Source organism: Nelusetta ayraudi, unplaced genomic scaffold (assembly GCF_046127955.1).
Source record: "Nelusetta ayraudi isolate G7.1 ecotype Tasmania unplaced genomic scaffold, CSIRO-AGI_Nayr_v1 ptg000070l, whole genome shotgun sequence".
Taxonomy (NCBI): domain Eukaryota; kingdom Metazoa; phylum Chordata; class Actinopteri; order Tetraodontiformes; family Monacanthidae; genus Nelusetta; species Nelusetta ayraudi.
Genome location: NW_027466120.1, coordinates 3,654,537 through 3,672,639, shown reverse-complemented (window position 1 = coordinate 3,672,639; position 18,103 = coordinate 3,654,537). Strand labels below are relative to the sequence as shown.

General features: G+C 42.5%; 1 protein-coding gene and 1 non-coding gene across 10 annotated transcripts; both read left to right on the top strand.

The window, feature by feature from the left end:
* The first annotated feature begins 482 nt into the window (after positions 1–482).
* On the top strand, positions 483–17,921 carry LOC142898782 (MYND-type zinc finger-containing chromatin reader ZMYND8-like). Of its 9 annotated transcripts, XR_012928644.1 has the most exons (22): positions 2,305–2,458; positions 2,606–2,782; positions 7,796–7,866; positions 8,313–8,476; positions 9,785–10,006; positions 10,355–10,468; positions 10,612–10,704; positions 10,923–11,010; positions 11,092–11,147; positions 11,239–11,316; positions 11,410–11,525; positions 11,868–12,343; positions 12,753–12,881; positions 13,013–13,183; positions 13,414–13,956; positions 14,709–15,170; positions 15,288–15,412; positions 15,536–15,616; positions 15,705–15,783; positions 15,868–16,107; positions 16,679–16,792; positions 16,970–17,105. XR_012928644.1 is itself a non-coding variant. In XM_076041993.1 (21 exons), exons 2-21 carry the CDS (start codon positions 2,769–2,771, stop codon positions 17,146–17,148), a joined length of 3,501 nt encoding a protein of 1,166 aa, XP_075898108.1. In that variant the 5' UTR covers positions 483–577; positions 2,606–2,768; the 3' UTR covers positions 17,149–17,921. The 9 variants fall into 9 exon arrangements, 8 of the variants coding, with proteins under 8 accessions (XP_075898108.1, XP_075898113.1, XP_075898114.1 ...); XM_076041993.1 differs by lacking the exons at positions 2,305–2,458; positions 16,679–16,792 and adding an exon at positions 483–577 and having other exon boundaries at positions 16,970–17,921; XM_076041998.1 differs by lacking the exon at positions 16,679–16,792 and having other exon boundaries at positions 2,306–2,458; positions 9,863–10,006; positions 16,970–17,921.
* On the top strand, positions 724–796 carry trnak-cuu (transfer RNA lysine (anticodon CUU)). The gene has a single exon. It is a non-coding gene; the product is annotated as a tRNA-Lys (tRNA).
* Positions 17,922–18,103: the final 182 nt, after the last annotated feature.

The window sequence follows — 18,103 nt, the reverse complement described above, 5'->3', positions numbered from 1 at the left end:
AACTACCCTAACCCTCCCCTAGAAAGGAGAAACAATTCTTCATTACTTCATACACTGCAGTTCTTTATTGATAAAGTCACTTCTACCAGAGTCACTTTCATTTATCAATGTCGTTGCTGTCCAGGGTAGGCCATGTTACGCCTGCTGCCATCAGAACATAATTTTGATAATTAAAAAAATAAAAAATAAAATAAAAAAACAAAGCGCTTTTGTGCCTAGTCAGAGTCATAACAAACCCCGGTAAGTTTTCGTTGTGCTGAAAGTTTGAATAGCTCTTCCACAATAATACACTAAATTGACATGTCTGCAAAATAAACCCTGGACACATTCCGTAGCCCTGGACAGATTCCTACAAAGGTACAGACCGAATGTATGGCGGCGCTCCATTATTATTATTATTATTATTATTATTATTATTATTATTATTATTATTATTATTATTATTATTATTATTATTACAAGAAAAAGGAACTTCCGGCATTGACTTCCGGTGGCGCCCGTGTCGGCCATCTTGTCTGTAGTGACGATCTTGACGTGTGGAAGGAACAAAGAACTAACCCATTATCGGGATGGGAAGGTATCTAAATGTTTTGGTGTCTAAAGGTGGTGTCTAACTGTTTTATTTTCAAGTTAAACAGTGTTTCTCTTAAAAACATGCGCGTTTTTATTTGGGAAGACGTCGATAGACTAGCATTATATACCGTTTTACCTAATTCATAATCAGCCCGGCTAGCTCAGTCGGTAGAGCATGAGACTCTTAATCTCAGGGTCGTGGGTTCGAGCCCCACGTTGGGCGCAATCCTTTTCTTCCCCCAGAAATTACACGATTAGATTTGTAATTTATTCTTGTGGAAACTGATTCATACGAAGTAACATTTAATAACTTGATTAAATAAGTGCTATCTACTTATAATTCCATTACCTATAAGAAGAATATTAATCCTTTTACTTTTGCTCAGTCCCGTTACTCTGTATAAGTAACAGGATTTTTTTTTGTTGTTGCATCAATTTAGCAAATACACAATATAGCAACATAACATATAATAACAGTATGTGGCCACAGAGCAAAAGATCTAAAAATCTAAAATTAAAAAAAAAAAAAAAAAAAAAAGTAGCAGGTAACAGGACTGGGCAACATCGATGGCCCATTCACTCAGAGCTGGACAGGATATAACAAATAAATAAATATACAGAAGAGTAAATGAGAAAACTTATTTTTTGTCTTTCAGAAGAGTCAAAGTACCGGTAACTTCTTTTTGAAAATGTGATTTAAGCAATGTTCCATTTTCTCCAGAAGGGGGTGCTGGGGTAACAGGATTGAGTGAAACCTGGGACATGACTAAAAGGTATAATTGTAATATAAAATATGGACTTTTTTTTTCAATAAAATGTGTGCGAAGCTAGATGGGAAATACAGTCACACAATGCAAAATAGGAAAAAATTATGAAGGATTTCAATGATTATGTTTCATAGTGAAGTATGAAATTAGAGACTGGGAACATGTTAAAAATGCTATTTTTCTGTCGGCTAAAAACGTTCATACTGTCTTCGTTGATAGATTGATATAAGAGTTAAGCTATTTTTCTGTGTTCTTGGCAATTAGTTTTAATATTTTGGATTTGGATTAAAGTGTGGGACATTTTGCTTAATAATAAAATGTATTTCACAATTATTTTTCATGCATATTTATACATGTAATGTCTTGGGGACAGAAAAGGGCACTAATTCGATAGAATCCCTCACATACTCTACCAGTCAAATGAATGAAACATACGGTAGTATGTAGTAAACAAAAAAAAGTGTGACATACCTCAAAAACATTTCATATTTTAATTTCTTTAAAATAGCCACCCTACATATAAAACATTCAGTTACTTAACAATGTTTTCTTTGCTCCATATTTTCATATATATTGGTCGTATATTTGATGTCTTCAGAATGTATCTACAATGTAGAGAGGAGTGAAGATAAAGAAAAAAAAACATTGCATGAGAAGGTGTGTCCAAACTTCAGACTGGTAGTGTGTGTTTTATGCCGAACCTGTTTACCAACATTTAATGTTCTTTCGGGTCATCTCATTTTGTGCCCACATTCAATGAGGATGTTTCTTCAAAAAAACAAAACAAAAACAAAAAAACAGTATACAGCTTTCTTAAACCCCCTCCAATATGATCCTGTATTTTGCTAGTTAACTAATTCCTCAGTAAGGTTCTCTTGTCTTTTTGAATCGTCAAAATACACAAGGGATTTTGACCACTCTTCGCTGTGTCAGCCAAGTGGGAGGGAGGAGTTTAAACAAAGGCCCTCTGCGCAGAAAAAAATGGAGGCTTCTGCAGAGGAGCCATAGTGTCCTGCTCCTCACTGTCTGTGAGCTGCCATTTCTGCCTTTAAGCCTTCTATTCAAGACACCCACCGCCAGATTCTGTCACAGGAAGCTCGAGAACACTGTTCTACTGGGTTTGTATATTTAAAAAATACTCCTATTTTTCAGGTTTAAGGCCTAGCTCTGTGCTTGTTTTCCTTCCCCTGTCTCTGACACTCACAGTGCTGCCCCTGCCTGCACTGAACAAAGATAATTACTCAGGAAACATTTCCACCAATCAGACGCAGCCTTCTATCCTGCCTGTGAGGGGAGCGACCAGTCAGGATCTGGCTAACATCGCCGGGGCCTGATCGCCTTGCCTGAAGAGCGGAGCCTTCCCCGGCTGAGGTCTGAGAGTGTCCTCCATGTTTTATAAGTGTTGACATAACACTGTGTCAGGCAGCCATGCATCCACAGAGGTAAGCTCTGTCTTTATTTTTCAATCTCAACTCTCTGATAACATGGCTTCCTTCGTGTTGTTGTGGTGACTGTTGGTTTTTCTCAGGACAAACGTGCACACCTTAAAATCAGTTTAGTGTGCAGCAGCAGCAGCAGCAGCAGGAGGAGGAGGAGCTGGGCTGGATTGGAGGCCTTGCCAGGCCTCTGCGCTCCACACTGCTGAGGGTGGGGGTTGGGTAACGACTCTCACCCTTGCTCTCTCTCTGTGTCTCAGGGTCACATGGGTGCCCCAGACAACTAGAATACCATACAGGAGGCAGAGTGGACCATGGCAAATCCCTTTCCTTTTTCACTAATACAAAAAGGGAGCTGGATTTAGAAATGGCACCCGTACTCCTCTCTGTTGTGGCACCCTTGTGTTGTAACCTGGCAGAGAAAGAATGGGGGATGGGCAGTGCTTAAAGAAGGCAGGGGGGTGGGGGTGTGGTGGTGGAGGGGGTTACTATGTACCCTTTGTAAGTGGATCGTTGCTCTCTGTGCAACACGGCGGGCCGAGGAATAGATCTAAGGGACAACAGATGTGTTTGTCAGGAGTAGAAGCAGTTCACGTTTTACGCTTTACAGTGCAGGATTGTTGTAGCTGCGTCTTTCTGTGGATTTATCAGAAACTGAAAGTATTTGTCAGTCGTTCAAGGCTGTTCAGGGGATTGAGTTTCTGCTCCCCCCCCCCTTACCCCCATATTGAGCCCACATGATACACATGACCGTTTTTTTTTTTTTTTTTGCTATAGCGCAGCCCTCCACATGCCCTCGCAGACGTTTTGCTTGAGAAATTGTATGTTGAGACAGCGCTCGTTTCACCCCCTCAGCACTATTGCGAAACCACCCGGAGTCCTTGGAGTCCGTGGCCATTTTAGACGGTACTTCACGTACAGTCCCTCTGTCACAGATCAGTCAGCGTGACACAGAAACGCCACGAGGCTTGCCTTCTGTGAAATGACAGGTTTGAGAATATAGAATCTATACTGTTATTGTTCCCACGTTGTGCTTTTTTTTAATCAGAAGTATATAAATCCATTTTTTATGTACTTACATTTTTTTTCAACAAGCTAAAGCACATGATTCATCAGAAGGTTCTTTCTGTTTGCTGCTACTTGATCTACTATTATGATCTATATTATCAGACTGCCTGTGTTGCGTTATGTCCGAGGGGCTATACATTCTTACTTTAACTCTGTGGCCACACAAATGATTTATTTCTCCAGGTATTTTTTCATTATTTTTATTTATATATTTTTCTCTGACTCTCCAACAGACCTGTCTAGACAAACTAACGCCAGGGTCGTGGCGTTGCGACCGACAGGCTTGGCCTTTTTCAAACGGCAATGTTGTCTAAACCACAGAAGTTCTATTGTAAAACTGTTGAGCTGCACATCGTGACTGCATGCGTAAGCTCCCAAAAGGCCTTTGAGAAAATCCTCCCTGGTGTGTACTGCTCCATTCTCGAAGGAGCAGTGAAAATGAAGGAATATAAAGTGTCTAATGCAGGGGCAAATCTCTGCATTGCAGCAAAATGCTTTTTAAGAGGAAGAGGAGAGCCTGCACACTGTGATCCGTGTGGCACAGCACAGCCGACCAATAACGTTCCACCCTCTTGGCCCTCCAGCCAATTGCAGCTGCTGTTGAGGTTAAAGATTGACAATCAGAGGGAGAGCTGCAGGGAGAGCAAGGGCCTTCTGGAAAATTCCACAGCCATTTTTTGATTCACCCTTTAGAAGACTATAGAAAAGCAGGTTGAATCTCTTTTTTATTATATCTGTGGATATCAGTGTTATGCTTTTGCACAATGCCATGCTAAGATTGACTTATTCCATTCCAAAATAATTGTTTTATGAAATGTAGGAAGTTCCCTTTTGAATATTTTAGACGATTTCAGCTAAAGAAAATGTCTAAATGGTGAATTTGTTCATTTATCTGCATGTAATCTTTGATCGTGTGAGAGTGATGCATTTCATTTTATTATGTTTTGTAGTATTTTATAAGGAAGCATAAACTGCGTGGGGTAGCATGGGGAGGAGGGTGTCAACCAGTAAATGGTATTAAGCCCAAGTGTTGATAGTGGAGGTCCTCGGCAAAAATATGTTAGAACTGTGTGAAATGAATTTCCTTTCTACATGTGTCAAATGGAAAGTCTGCTTATTTAGGCTTTTGGATTGTTGGTACCTTAAGAATTTACGTACTTGATATGTAGCTTTTTCAGTTTTGGTTGTTTCTGTCAAAATGAAACCTAATTATCCTCTGGCCGCTGCATTCACAGAAAGGACGCAACGCGCAGTGTTACAATAAAAGGGAAGAGTAGATCCAGTCCCCCTCCCTCGTGCCTCCTCGTCTACATCTGTGACCGGCAGCAAGGATTTTATTTTGACACAGCATTATTTTTCACATGTATATATTTTAAAGCGGTTGTCAGGCTGTAATCTCCACAGATCTCTCTGGTCCTCCTACATAGATGTGCCAGTGCCTGAGACTGAGCCATGGAGTGGGGGATGGGGGAAGAGGGGGGAGGGGAGCAAGCTGTGGCCTCCATTTTCTGTGACGAGAGAGCCCGGCTCGTCTCTCACAGGAGTGGAATCTGAAGGCATTGAGTCACTGTTGTTTCCCTTTTGTCCGTCAGGTACTACTTGCAGAGGGGAATGCTGTCAATGTTGCCTTTAAACCAACGCCTGTCTGGAATATATCCTAGAATCTGCTAAGGATTTATTCACCAAACTCTCCTTGTGTGCTGGATCACTGCTCCTGATCTGAGAATGCACATTGGATTACAGCATTTTTTTCACTGTTGGCCATCCTCTTTTCTTGGTAGTTGCAGTATTCTTTTTTTTTTTTTTTCTAGTGGGGATATTTATTTGTGTTACAGTGTTATGATACCCGAGTGGTGACGGAGGACGTTCTCTCCTTTCAGGGCTGTGGTACACGTAGCACCTTGGCTAACGTTTAATTTTCATGTGGGCCTCGTTTGTTCTCTCACTCCGGAACAGGAAGGGCCTGGAGGGGTTGTGGCGTGTGCGTGTGTGCGTGTGTGTTTGCATGTGTCTATGTGTGTGTGTGTCTGTGTGTGTGTCTGTGAGCCTTTTGGCAAGCTGAAACTGGTTAGTTGTATGCTGTATTTTTAAACACAATGTGTAGTGGCTTTTTCAGTTTTTAAACTGGAGTTTGATCAGCTGTCTGTTGCAACTGGAAATAAACCAGTGTTCATGTGAAGGAGCTGTGAAGGGTGCAGCAGTGCGATAGTCTTTCCTTGGCTATGCTATATTTTATTTTGGTAGAGCTTGTGAAATCTTTGCTCAAACTCTGTCAATATAATATGGTGGCGTTGAGTCATTTGTAATATGTTGAGCAGTTGGGTCTCGTAGCTGATTGGCTAAACCTTTGAGAACAGTTTATCTCTGATTCTTATCAACTCTTTGTCGTTCCATCAACTTTTGTGTGTGGCGTGGCTCTGCGGGTGGAGTTGGGAACACGCAGTGCGTTCTTTTGCTCTCCGTAGCGGAGAAAAAAGGAGCTTATCCCACAAATGTGGTTGACCTTTTAGCTGTGGCCTGTAAAGCCACCGTCCTAGCTGGAAACCAGAACTGCAGCCGGTGCCGTGAACCGGTCAAGTGTGTGACCTGTCAGGGGTCCCTGTTGGGGTTTTTGTACAGGGGATTTCTGAATAAAGGCCACATCCTTGGAGCGAGGCCCTCAGTTGCCCTGACAAAGGAAGAGTTAAATACTTTCATCTGTTGCCCGAGAGCCTTTATTCTCATTCTTTTATTTCTGAGAGGAAATGACAAGCAGTCTGGTGGCAGGTCTGTTTGCGTCGATGTATGTGTATGACTTTGGGCTCCAGTCATTGTCTATAGGTTTGTTACCCAAGCTTCCCATGGTTATGATATAAGTGTGATCCTGTTTGGGCTGATTTGCAGAGTTGGCTTTAGAATTATCATGTATTCTGAGGTCTAATTAGAATACAATCTGTATGCAATTTTCAAGTGTGTGAGGCGTCATTGTAACCTATTATAACTGAAAGTTGTTGAAATAGAGTATATATATATATATATATTTTTAAAAGTGTTTAAAATGTTCAACGTTGCCTAATTCCAGATCTGGAAAATTGCTTAGTAATGTTGCAAGACTCTGTGAGTGCACTCGGTTAAGGCAGCACACAATCTAATCTAAATTTATTGGGCAGCTAATCACTGTCACACTTACAACTTAACACACCAACTGTAATTGTATGGAGTTGTCAGAAGGTGCAGCATTGTCATGAGCGTTATCACAGGTTTGCCGTCCACAAGCAGGACATTTGAAATTTTCAGTTCAACCTTTACAGAGAGTGAGATAAACGTGTCTTTGGTCGTCAGGCACACAGGGGATAAAATGAAAAGCGTTGAAACGGCGAAGCTTGTGGTGGATGCGTTTGCCTTCCCTCTGGAAGAATAGGCCCGTACCATTAGAGGATGCAGTCGCTGTCACTGAGGAGGCTTGACAGGTGGCGGCGATGTATGACATTTTTCGCCACGAGCGCGGCAACAATCGCACTCCCGAGCGCAGTCACACTGGTGTCTATAGCTGCAATCTGCGCTGAAGGACGGAGGTGCAGGGTAATGTCAGCCAAATGGCCTTATGCGCTGTTGTGAATATCAACTTGTGCTTAGCGGAGAGGGGTGTTGCCATGGCGATTGTTACCGTTCTCTCTCCTGGAAACATAAAGACCACATTCAGGCTCTTCTTTTTTTTGTGTGTTGGTCACAGATAGTATGGAAAGGCTTTGAACTTGCACAGGGATGCTGACGACGTATTGAAAATCAAACGGCAACGATAACAATAGAAGTCTTCCCGAGTCCCTCTAGACAGATCCTGTGGGACACTCTTGTCTTAGGTGGTGCTCCAGTTGTTTACTGTTACTCCGCTGTGGTTTCTGAACACCCTCTCTGACTTTGGGTTCGCCTCTCTTTCTGTGTTTCTGTGATCTCCTGTTCGGTGCTCCGCAGTCTGGCTGAGGACGAGGTAAAGACGGAGGCGGATGTGGTAGAGGGGATGGATGCGTCCGTGCGATCCAAGGGTAAGTCTCTAAGGCCGAGCGGCTTTCATCAGCAGGTGACCATCTCTGTTTTCACAGAATGTCGACTGTATAGATGGAAATAGAAAAAAAAAACTCCCAATAGATTTTCTTGCTCTTCTAGGACTGGAATAATTGTGCCTGTGAAATTATTTTTGCCTGACTTCCTGCATGTATTCGCAATAGAGTGTTTATTTTTTTTTAAGTTTACAACAGTCCAATAACCATTTGTCTTTAACATCAGACATTTCGATCAATGGGATGGCTGATGCACACGTCATTCTTATCCCTCAGTAGATCGTATGAGTGAATGGTTTATCTGAACATTGTGTTTGTGAAATGTGAATAACCTGCTTCGATTCGTGACTCAGTGGCTACTGCATCAGCTGATCTGCTGAAAGAGTTGGAGCAAGAATTCAAGTGTCCTGTTGCTTGATTGCTCCCTTTAGTCCCCGATCCTTCAGGATCAGCGGACCGGCCAGTAGCACCGCAGAAGAGAAAGGTGTCCAGTCCCACCCACTCCTCCAATGGTCACTCCCCTCCCGACACATCTCCGAGCCCCCTCAAGAAAAAGAAGAAGCCAGGAGCTGTGAACAGTGGCAGCAAAGACCAGGTAGGCCCTCTGACGCAGTGCATTCTTTTAGAAATGTGCTGTGTCGCACAAGATGTGAACTGTGCAGCTTGCTGTGAATAAAGGTCCGTCTATCGGCGCAAGAAAACAAATCCAGCAGTGAACCCCAAAGTTGTATAAAGCAAAAGTCAAGTTGATGTGATCAGAATGGTTCTCTTCCTTTAAAAGGAAGCCATCGTGGGACCATATTTATCGTCACTGAGCCTCATTATATTAGCATAAAACCAGATGTGTGTGAGGTTGTTCTATAGGAGCACAAAATTTCCTCCCCAGCTCGCTGAGAAGGAAAGTGATGTGGGTGTGAATGCTGGAATGTTTCTTTTCACTAGTTGGAAGGAACCCGTTGGAGACGGCGGCCACTAATCCAACTTCAGAAAGGAATGGTGGGAGTGGGTGTGATTAGACCGTCCAACCAGTAGTTCACAGACACTGTGTGTCGGTGACTTCAGTCACATTCTGCGGCCTTTTTAGTCACCGTACTGGCGACGACTGACAGAGCCACTACTGTGTCCGCAAAAGCACATATAGACTTGGCAACACATTGTGTTGATCGACAGACGTGTATTAACATTATCAGCTTTCACAAGTGGATACATTTTGTTGCGATAGATGTGTGAGACGTGTTGGTTTGTCATCAACTCACTCAATCGCACTTTTTTTAAATTTTGTTTCGTGTTTGCATTCTTACCAGTCAACAGTATTCATTTATGTCCTGATACTGAAAAAAAGATAACTGTTGTGCACTTTGGTAATAGATCGCTAATGTGCACTGTATGTTTTTTTGAAAAGCGTGCCTGGCTTAGCTGTTATTGGATGCCGCAGGGATTGTCTTACTTTTATTTTGACAGGGTTGCAAAACGAACCGCAGCTCTTTGCTCGGTAATATACTCAAAAGAGCAACTTGCTAGAGATAGCTGGAGATAATTCAGAATCATAAAACCCATCCTTGATTGGCATGAGTGAGTCCAACATGCAGCACCAAGAAAACTCTGTATTGTACGTTGTGTTTACTCAACGCAAAGTACACACCCTAAAAACTTAGCCAGGCTCATTTTATTCGGCTCCCATCATGCAGCTTCGTGTGGACTTTATTCTAATGTTTGTCTAGAACGTACTGCCAGGGCCGTCATCCATGTTGTTTTTGCCTTGACTCTGAGTGGCTTACCCTGCTTATCCTGCCTTGCAATTGCCATGTTTCTTGTTTCTTGTTTGTTTGCACTGCACCTTGTTTTGTTTTGTTCCTGCGTGTTTTTGAAACCTGCCCCCCTGTTTCTCTTGCCTGCATTTCAGTCAGAGCTAAGACATGGCCCCTTTTACTATATGAAGCAGCCAGCACTCACCACAGACCCTGTTGATGTTGTACCGCAGGACGGCAGGAACGACTTCTACTGCTGGTTGTGCCACCGCGAGGGCCAGGTGCTCTGCTGTGAGCTCTGCCCCAGGGTGTACCACGCCAAGTGCCTCAAACTACCAGCTGAGCCCGAGGGCGACTGGTTCTGTCCAGAGTGTGAGGTATCATGTTAGAGAGATGAGCGCGTGTGAAGAAGCAAACAAAAGAAATCTTTAATATGATTTAAGACGCGTGTTGCGAGAGCCCTCTAACGCAAATCATATGCACTGGAGGTACCAGGTAGAATAAGTTAGACCAAGTGTGAACAATTAATAAATACATTTCTTATCTGCTATTGCAGGTATAGAAATGTGTTAGTCACTCAAGCATTGCATAATGTCTTGTTATTAAAAAAGTATATATCTTATTTTATTTCCCTTATGTGTATATAGGCAAAGTTCTTTTATTTCGGTTTGGTTTGGTATTCACCAACGTCATTAATCATTTATCCTTCTTGGTTGATATTGCAGAAAATAACAGTTGCTGAATGCATTGAAACCCAGAGCAAGGCCATGACAATGCTGACATTAGACCAACTCTCCTACTTGCTTAAGTTTGCACTCCAAAAGATTAAACAGCCTGGGGTAAGTTTTGATTTGTAAAGATTTGTCGCCCTTTATTTTAAAGACAATCATTTTTCTGACACAACAAACTTCCAGAAATGCCACAAAATAAGCTACACTGCAGCTCATCTGTCGTTTTCTGTGTCTCCTCTTTTGCTGAGCAGACTGAACCTTTTCTGAAGCCCGTATCTCTGGAACAGCACCCGGATTATGCAGAGTACATTTTCCACCCTATGGACCTGTGTACATTAGAGAAGGTAACTTAATTTTCCATACATTTCCTCTTCATGCCACCATTTTTTTTAAAATTAAATTTTGTATTTAAAAATGTTATAATAATAGAATAAATGGAAGCATAAGATCTAAATAAAAACATTTTGAGACCCAGTTGCTCTCTTGAGTAAGATTTTCTATCCTAGATTTTTAAGGTGAAGCAGATCAAGATTTCCATACAATATTCTCCAATTTTCCACAGAATATCAAAAAGAAAATGTACGGCTGCACCGAAAGCTTTCTTGCTGATATGAAATGGATCTTGCACAACTGCATCATCTACAATGGAGGTAGGCCTCTTCGATGTTCCTACTGCTACTAGTTCACAAGCTTGATCTGGATCAGCTGTTGACCTTCCGGCCTTATTTCAGGTAATCACAAACTGACGGCAACCGCAAAGGTCATCGTCAAGATTTGCGAGCACGAGGTACAGCGGTTTGTCTGAAAATGTTAATTGTGTAGCTGCACTCTGACCAGTTTTTCCTTTTTGACTTTATGACTCAATATGCACTTTGCAGATGAATGAGATTGAGGTGTGCCCAGAGTGCTACTTGTCTGCCTGCCAAAAAAGAGACAACTGGTTTTGCGAGCCCTGCGTAGGTCTTCACGCCACGACGAAAATGATTTTCTATGTAACCCACTTGGCCTACACCAAAGCCAATGAATTGTTTTGCTTTTGTCCCCGATAGAGTCAACCTCACCCGCTTGTGTGGGCCAAACTAAAGGGCTTCCCGTTTTGGCCTGCAAAAGCTCTACGGGAAAAGGACGGGCAGGTGGATGCACGCTTCTTTGGGCAACATGACAGGTGAGGCAATGCTTGTAGAGTTGCAGAAGTATTAGCAAGTTAATACTGTAGGGACAGAGCCAAACCGACTATTTTGAGCTCTGTAACTCCATTTCATTCAACACCCCAACCAAACAAATGGAGCAGGAGGAGAAAAATAAATCCCCCTTTACATAACATGAGTCTGAAAGAGTAAAAAAATCAAATTGATTCAATCAACATACTGTATTTACAGGTCATCAAAGCTGCAGATATCCCTCCATTAATTCCCAAGTTCCAGTTTCTTTTTTTGCTTTACCTAATGCCTTGAAAAACACCATGAAAGTGATTAGTACTAACTGCTTCTGTTTATTTCCTCATCAGGGCCTGGGTCCCCATCAACAACTGCTACCTCATGTCCAAAGAGATCCCGTTCTCTGTGAAGAAAACAAAGAGCATTTTCAACAGTGCCATGCAAGAGATGGAAGTATACGTGGAAAATATCCGGAAGAAGTTTGGGGTCTTCAACTATGCACCCTTCCGCACACCTTTCACGCCCAATAACCAGCTGCAGATGCTGCTGGACCCCTCCAACCCCAGCGCTGGCACGGTGAAAACAGAGAAACCAGATAAACTCCGCTTCAACTTCGATATAACCGCGTCTCCCAAGATGGTCCTCGGCAAGAGTTCCACACCAAGCGGCATGAGTCGCAGGGTCTCCATGACAGACATGCCCCGGTCCCCCATGAGCACCAATTCCTCAGTTCACACCGGGTCTGACGGGGAGCAAGATGCTGAAAAGCCCGGCAGGAATCCTGCTTTCCTCTACAGCACTGGAGAAGAATCAATGGACTGCACTGGTAAATTACCAGTGGGGTTTGTGGAGCAGTTATTTGACAAAATTCGAGCAAAAAAAGAGTCGACTCAGTGCTTCCTCAATACGATAACTGTTGTTGGCTAATTTCCTCTAGCCACCATCAATGGGTCATTTTTGTATGTCACCAAGGAGATTTCTTTGAGTAAATACCACTGGAAAGTAACATTAAACTGTTTAGCTTTACACCAGATGACAGACAGGCACAGCTGGGAAAGTGTAGTGAAAATTAGTCACGAGCAAAGTAATGATATTTTGTATATTTTACGTTTGTTGTATGTTTGTATATTGGGATTTTGAATGAGATTGAAGTTGGATTGAATTTCAATATTTAAATCTTCATGCAGTTGTAGCTGTTTGAATCTTTTTTTTTCTTTGTTTCATGACAAACACAGCATCCCCTGTCTCAGGGAAGATGGGTCCTACAGGCAGTGTGTCTGCCAGCCCAAAAGCATTCAACCCTGGACTGGTGCCCAAGCAGGAGAGGACCTCAGGCACAGGTGGCATCCTAAATCTCAACCTGGGTCAGTACCATAAGCACCATGGCATGCAGTTGCATGCATACTTTGGATGTGAACAATATTTTCAAAGGATATGTGTGAGCAACTAGTGGAATTTGAGAATGAATCTGCATTTTCGGTGTTATTGATTTCAGATCGGGTGAAGGCTGAGATGGATCTCAAAGAGTTGAGTGAGACTGTGCAACTGCAACAGCAGCAAAATCAGCAGCAGCAACAACAACAGGGAGGAACCACAGCTGCCACAACCCCAAAGAGACCCATCAGGAGCTTAGACAAGACAATTGAAAGTTGCAAGGCACAGCTTGGTACATTTACAGTTATTTTTCCTCTTCATTTACTGGAATTAATCAGTGGCTCGAAATATATTAATCTTACCTTCCAAACATCATTGTCCTGTCTATCATTTATACAAAAGTTATTAGGTTTTAGAAAAGTAAGCCAGACTTCACCTGCTACTGAGAAACGGGTCTTTCATTAAGTTCCATTTGTCTGAGAAATAGGCTTTGTTTTAATGTTGGTTGTTTCTCTCATATAGGAATAGATGAAATCTCAGAAGACGTGTATAAAGGTGTGGATCATAGCGACTCGGAGGACTCTGAGAAATCGGACTCAAGCGACAGCGAGTATCTCAGTGACGAGGATCCCAAGCCAAAGAGTTCCATCCAGGATGACAAAGACAAAGCCGAGAAAAAACGGCTAAGAGCGTCTTCAGAGGGAGAGGCTAAGGAGGGGTGTGCAGCAAAAATGGATAAAACTACCCCAGAGCCTACAGCAAAAGACAAGCAGGGAAGTAATGGACCAGAGAAGGACTTGCAGGACAAGCCCAGGACACCCCAGTCTCAGCCGAACACCGACAAGACCAAAACCCCAGAGGAGAGCAGAGGACCTGTTGCTGCAGCATCTGCTGCAGCTGCTGCTGGTGCTGCTGCCACTTCTGCTGAGCAAGACTCTGATTCTGAAAGAGAATTGGTGATCGACCTTGGGGATGAACAAGGAGGCCGCGATGCAAAGAGGGCGAGAAGAGAAGCTGCAGCTTCAGCTGCGAAAACGCCCAAAGAGTCAAATGTTCCCAAGGAAGGTGAGGCCTTATCGATTTATTGAAAATGTCTCCTGTGTTTCTAATCATGACGTCACTCAGGGTTAGAAAGACATTTGGGGGAAAGTATTAACACACCCAAAAGAAACTGTCAACCCTTTCCTACAAGACAAGAATTAGTATATTCCTAATGTGTGTGGCCTGTGCTTCTCTCCTCTAGTGGCCCTCGTCACCTGTCACTTTTTTCTATTTTGCACAGTTGTGTTAAGGTGGAGGGCTACAGTGACCAAATGCAAATATTTTTCCTTGAACAAAGGTTTTTGAGACACAACAGTCATTGTGTTGTCTAGTGGATTGTGGTAATTTGCTTAATTAAAAAAACAAAACAAAAAACAATGCAGTCAAAGAAGTTTGATAGATGAAGAATCTTTAGTCCAAATCACAGTGCCTCTGACACAGGAAGCAGGTCATCCTCAAACTATTTGGTTTCGTAAAATATATCTGTGTGTTATGAAATATATTGCTTATGCAGCCTCGGCCTGCTAACCTGGCCTGAAGTGTGTTGCCTTTGCCAACCAATGTTGATTCATCTCAGGCAATCGTCTCACTGTAATTTAATGTTAAAGTGAAAGCTAAGTGAAATTAATACCTAGTCCAGTCCTTCTTGACAGGGAGACTTCTCAAAATAATTTCTGATTATCTACATGCATTTCTTTATCTTAATTTGGCAACAGAATTATGCCCCATCCCAAAATCCACATTATAAACAGCTGTGTTGTCTTTTTGCTGCACAGGTAAAGCGCCTCCATCTGCAACAGCAGTCGTACCATCGCGAGATATCACTGCAAACCTGAAAGAAGTTCTGCAGCCCACCATCACAGCGGCTCTCAACCTCGTTTCCACGGCAGCCGCCAGTCAGCCCAGTAACAGCGCAACCTCCAGCACGTCCACCAGCAGCACCCCCTCAGCTGCCTCCGCCTCAGCCTCTACGACCTCCTCAGCGCCCGCAGCTGTAAAGAAACAGCGCCCCCTACTGCCGAAAGAGACGGCTCAGGCGGTGCAGCGGGCAGTCGTTTGGAACCCGACCAAATTGCAGACGTCATCGCAGAAGTGGCACATGCAGAAAGTTCAGCGGCAGCACGGTGAGCAGTCGGCGGCACAGACGCAGCCCCAGACACGCAGCCCGCAGCATCAGCAGTCACAGCAGCAGGGCTCCTCCTCGAGCACACGCTACCAGACGAGACAGGCTGCCAAAGGTTTATACAACAACAACAACAACATAATCACTTAATCTAATGTCAAATGTAGCATAAAGAAAATAACATTGATATCTTTATTTGTAATTCCCCTTTTTGTCCCTTCTTCTCCCATAGTGCAACAAAAAGACTCCCCTCAGGGAACATCATCTGCACAGGTCACCTCCTCTAGCTCCATGTCTGGAGACTTGCAGATTCCCTCAGCGGACGTGGCAGCCGATATAGCCAAGTACACAAATAAGGTGATAATCTTGGACCTGTGAAATGAAAAATGGATTGCTTGAGTTGCTGCTTTGTCACCCTTTCTTGGGATTGCAAGCGGTTAAAATGGGAATAATGTCACTCTGTTTGTCCAAACTCTGCAGATCATGGACACCATAAAAGGGACAATGACAGAAATCTATAACGACCTTTCCAAAAGCACATCGGGAAACACAATCGCAGAGGTCATTCCGAATTTCAGGCCGGCACATTTTTGACAATGCCAAAAAAGGATGGACCAGATGTTAATTTCTGCGTATATTTTTGCCATAGATTCGCCGATTACGGATAGAGATCGAGAAGCTCCAGTGGTTGCATCAACAAGAGTTATCAGAGATGAAGCACAATCTTGGTGAGTTTAAATTTCGATGACGATCGACACACATCTAACAAGGGCTAAGAGCTATGATGCTCGTTATTTTGCACCCGACTGCAGAACTGACAATGGCAGAGATGAGGCAGAGTCTGGAGCAGGAGAGAGAACGGCTGGTGGCCGAGGTGAAAAAGCAGACGGAGTCAGAGAAGCAGCAGGCGGTGGATGAAACCAAGAAGAAGCAGTGGTGCGCCAACTGCAGGAAAGAAGCCATCTTCTACTGCTGCTGGAACACAAGTTACTGTGACTACCCGTGCCAGCAAGCCCACTGGCCCGAACACATGAAGTCCTGCACGCAATCAGGTAACATCATTGTGCTTATGGGCAACACACACAAAAGGCTGTGGTAGTGTGAATGTCCAAATGACCAAAATATTTTTTTGACTAGATGATGAGATGAAAAAACAGGTGAAAGAATAGTAATGTAGAAAATATTATGTAGATTGTGAAATTAAATTTGAAGATACATCAGCGATCCCTTGCACAATGATATAGCGTCAAATGTGTTCTCTGCATTTGACCCAATATCTTCTGAAGAGATGTGGGCTGCCACTGTGCAGCACCTGAGGATCAGATCTGAATTTAGTGCTTTTGGTTCGGGATCCTGATTGGATAACAAGCCTATGATGCCTGTCTCTGATGCAGACATGGCCAGAATATGCAAATCTCACACAGAAAGACCCTGGACTTTGTTGTGCAGCAGCAGTGCTAATCACAATAGCGTCGAAAATAATCACCAGTCTAGCATTTATTTGGTCTTTCTATTACTTTTAAATGTATAAGAAATGTGAACTAATGAGTCTGATTCACTTCAATACCTTGTGATCAAGTGAAATTAGAACGTGTGTATGTGTTTCTCTAACATTCTAAACAGACTTGAGGCCATTAAAATGGGAAGCAAGAGATGGACTTCCCCCAGGGAAGTGACGATGCAAACCCGTTCAATTTTTTTTTTTACATAACATAATCAGCCCTTAACTTTTAACTGGTAAACTTAACTCTTACCTGAACTTCACTTCACTGAAAGGCATAACCTCAATGTGTAGACCTGCTAAATGGGTAATGCTAATTGCCACTGAGCAGGACTGCAGTACTGAGTCAACTTTCACATTCTTACACATCAAGTGTTATGTGTCCAAGTTGTCATGTATTTTCCTTTTTCCAGCCACAGCTTCGCAACAGGAGACGGATGCAGAGCAGAACTCTGATCCCTCAGTCAAGTCAACAGGCCACTCTCCTGGCTCACAGACACTTCCCTCAGCAGCAGGATCTATATCAGATAAAAACAGCTCCCCCACATATATGGACAAGAGCAAAGACAGTGGAGGGGTTACTGTGACCTAATGCTGCAAACACTACAAATAAAACATCCTGCAAGACTGTTTTTTGTTTTTCGTCCAATGTAAATCTTGAAGGCCAGAGTCACTGCGACAATTCAGTTTTTAGATCTGCTTGGACATTTTCAGTTCCCTTGCTCTCATTGACCACAAGTCTGAATGTGGTGTCACAATGTGAGAATAATATGTGTCTTGAAAAACATGTCTGTTCTCATCATGTAGTTATATTCAACCTCTTTGTTTCAAACCCAAGCAAGACTCTTGTCAATCCATAGGATTTGCTATCCATTTGCTCCCAGAACACTTTTGGTGCTGCTTATGAATATTTCTTATTTTATTATATTGTTCTATGATATAAAACAAAAAAAAACTATTCAAAGCCATCAGCAGTGGATACACATACTCATTTTTTATATCAGAATTTTTGAGTTAAGCAAATTCGGTCCCAGTTTAATTTAATTCTCACTTTTATGTTGACAGAGGTTATCTGAGTGTTGTGAGTTCAAAGTTCTTAAAAAAAACAAAAAAAATGTTCTGATGTGAGCAGTGGCTTTTTGTTGGGTCAGTTTTGTATTGTAGTCACAAATTGTATAGGCCTACATGAAAGTAACTGTTTTATTAAAAATGACTTAAAAACTGTAAAAAATAAAAAATAAAAAAAATATTTTGTAAGAAAAAACCTGAATATTTATAGTGTTACATGTTTTTATAGTATGTTTAAGAAATCACATTTCTATGTGTCTAAACAATGTTGTTTGACAATAAATCACTTAACATGAATGTCAGCTCTGAGCTCTCTGTTAAACAATTTATCCAAAGCTGATGACTGGACTGTGTCGGAGAAAAAAAATGGGTAGACAAAAATAGAAATTGCATTTTGGCTGTGAGCATGTCTGTCAATGAGCCCGTGTCTAGTTCGTGTTTACAGGGTGTACATATGGTCAATGGACTCGTGAATAAAA

Bases quoted from the DNA above. Each gene is read 5' to 3' on its own strand.
- LOC142898782 (XM_076041993.1), top strand. The intron at 13,957-14,708 runs GTGAGGCCTTAT...TTTGCTGCACAG, and splicing joins GTCAAATGTTCCCAAGGAAG to GTAAAGCGCCTCCATCTGCA. The intron at 15,413-15,535 runs GTGATAATCTTG...CAAACTCTGCAG, and splicing joins TAGCCAAGTACACAAATAAG to ATCATGGACACCATAAAAGG.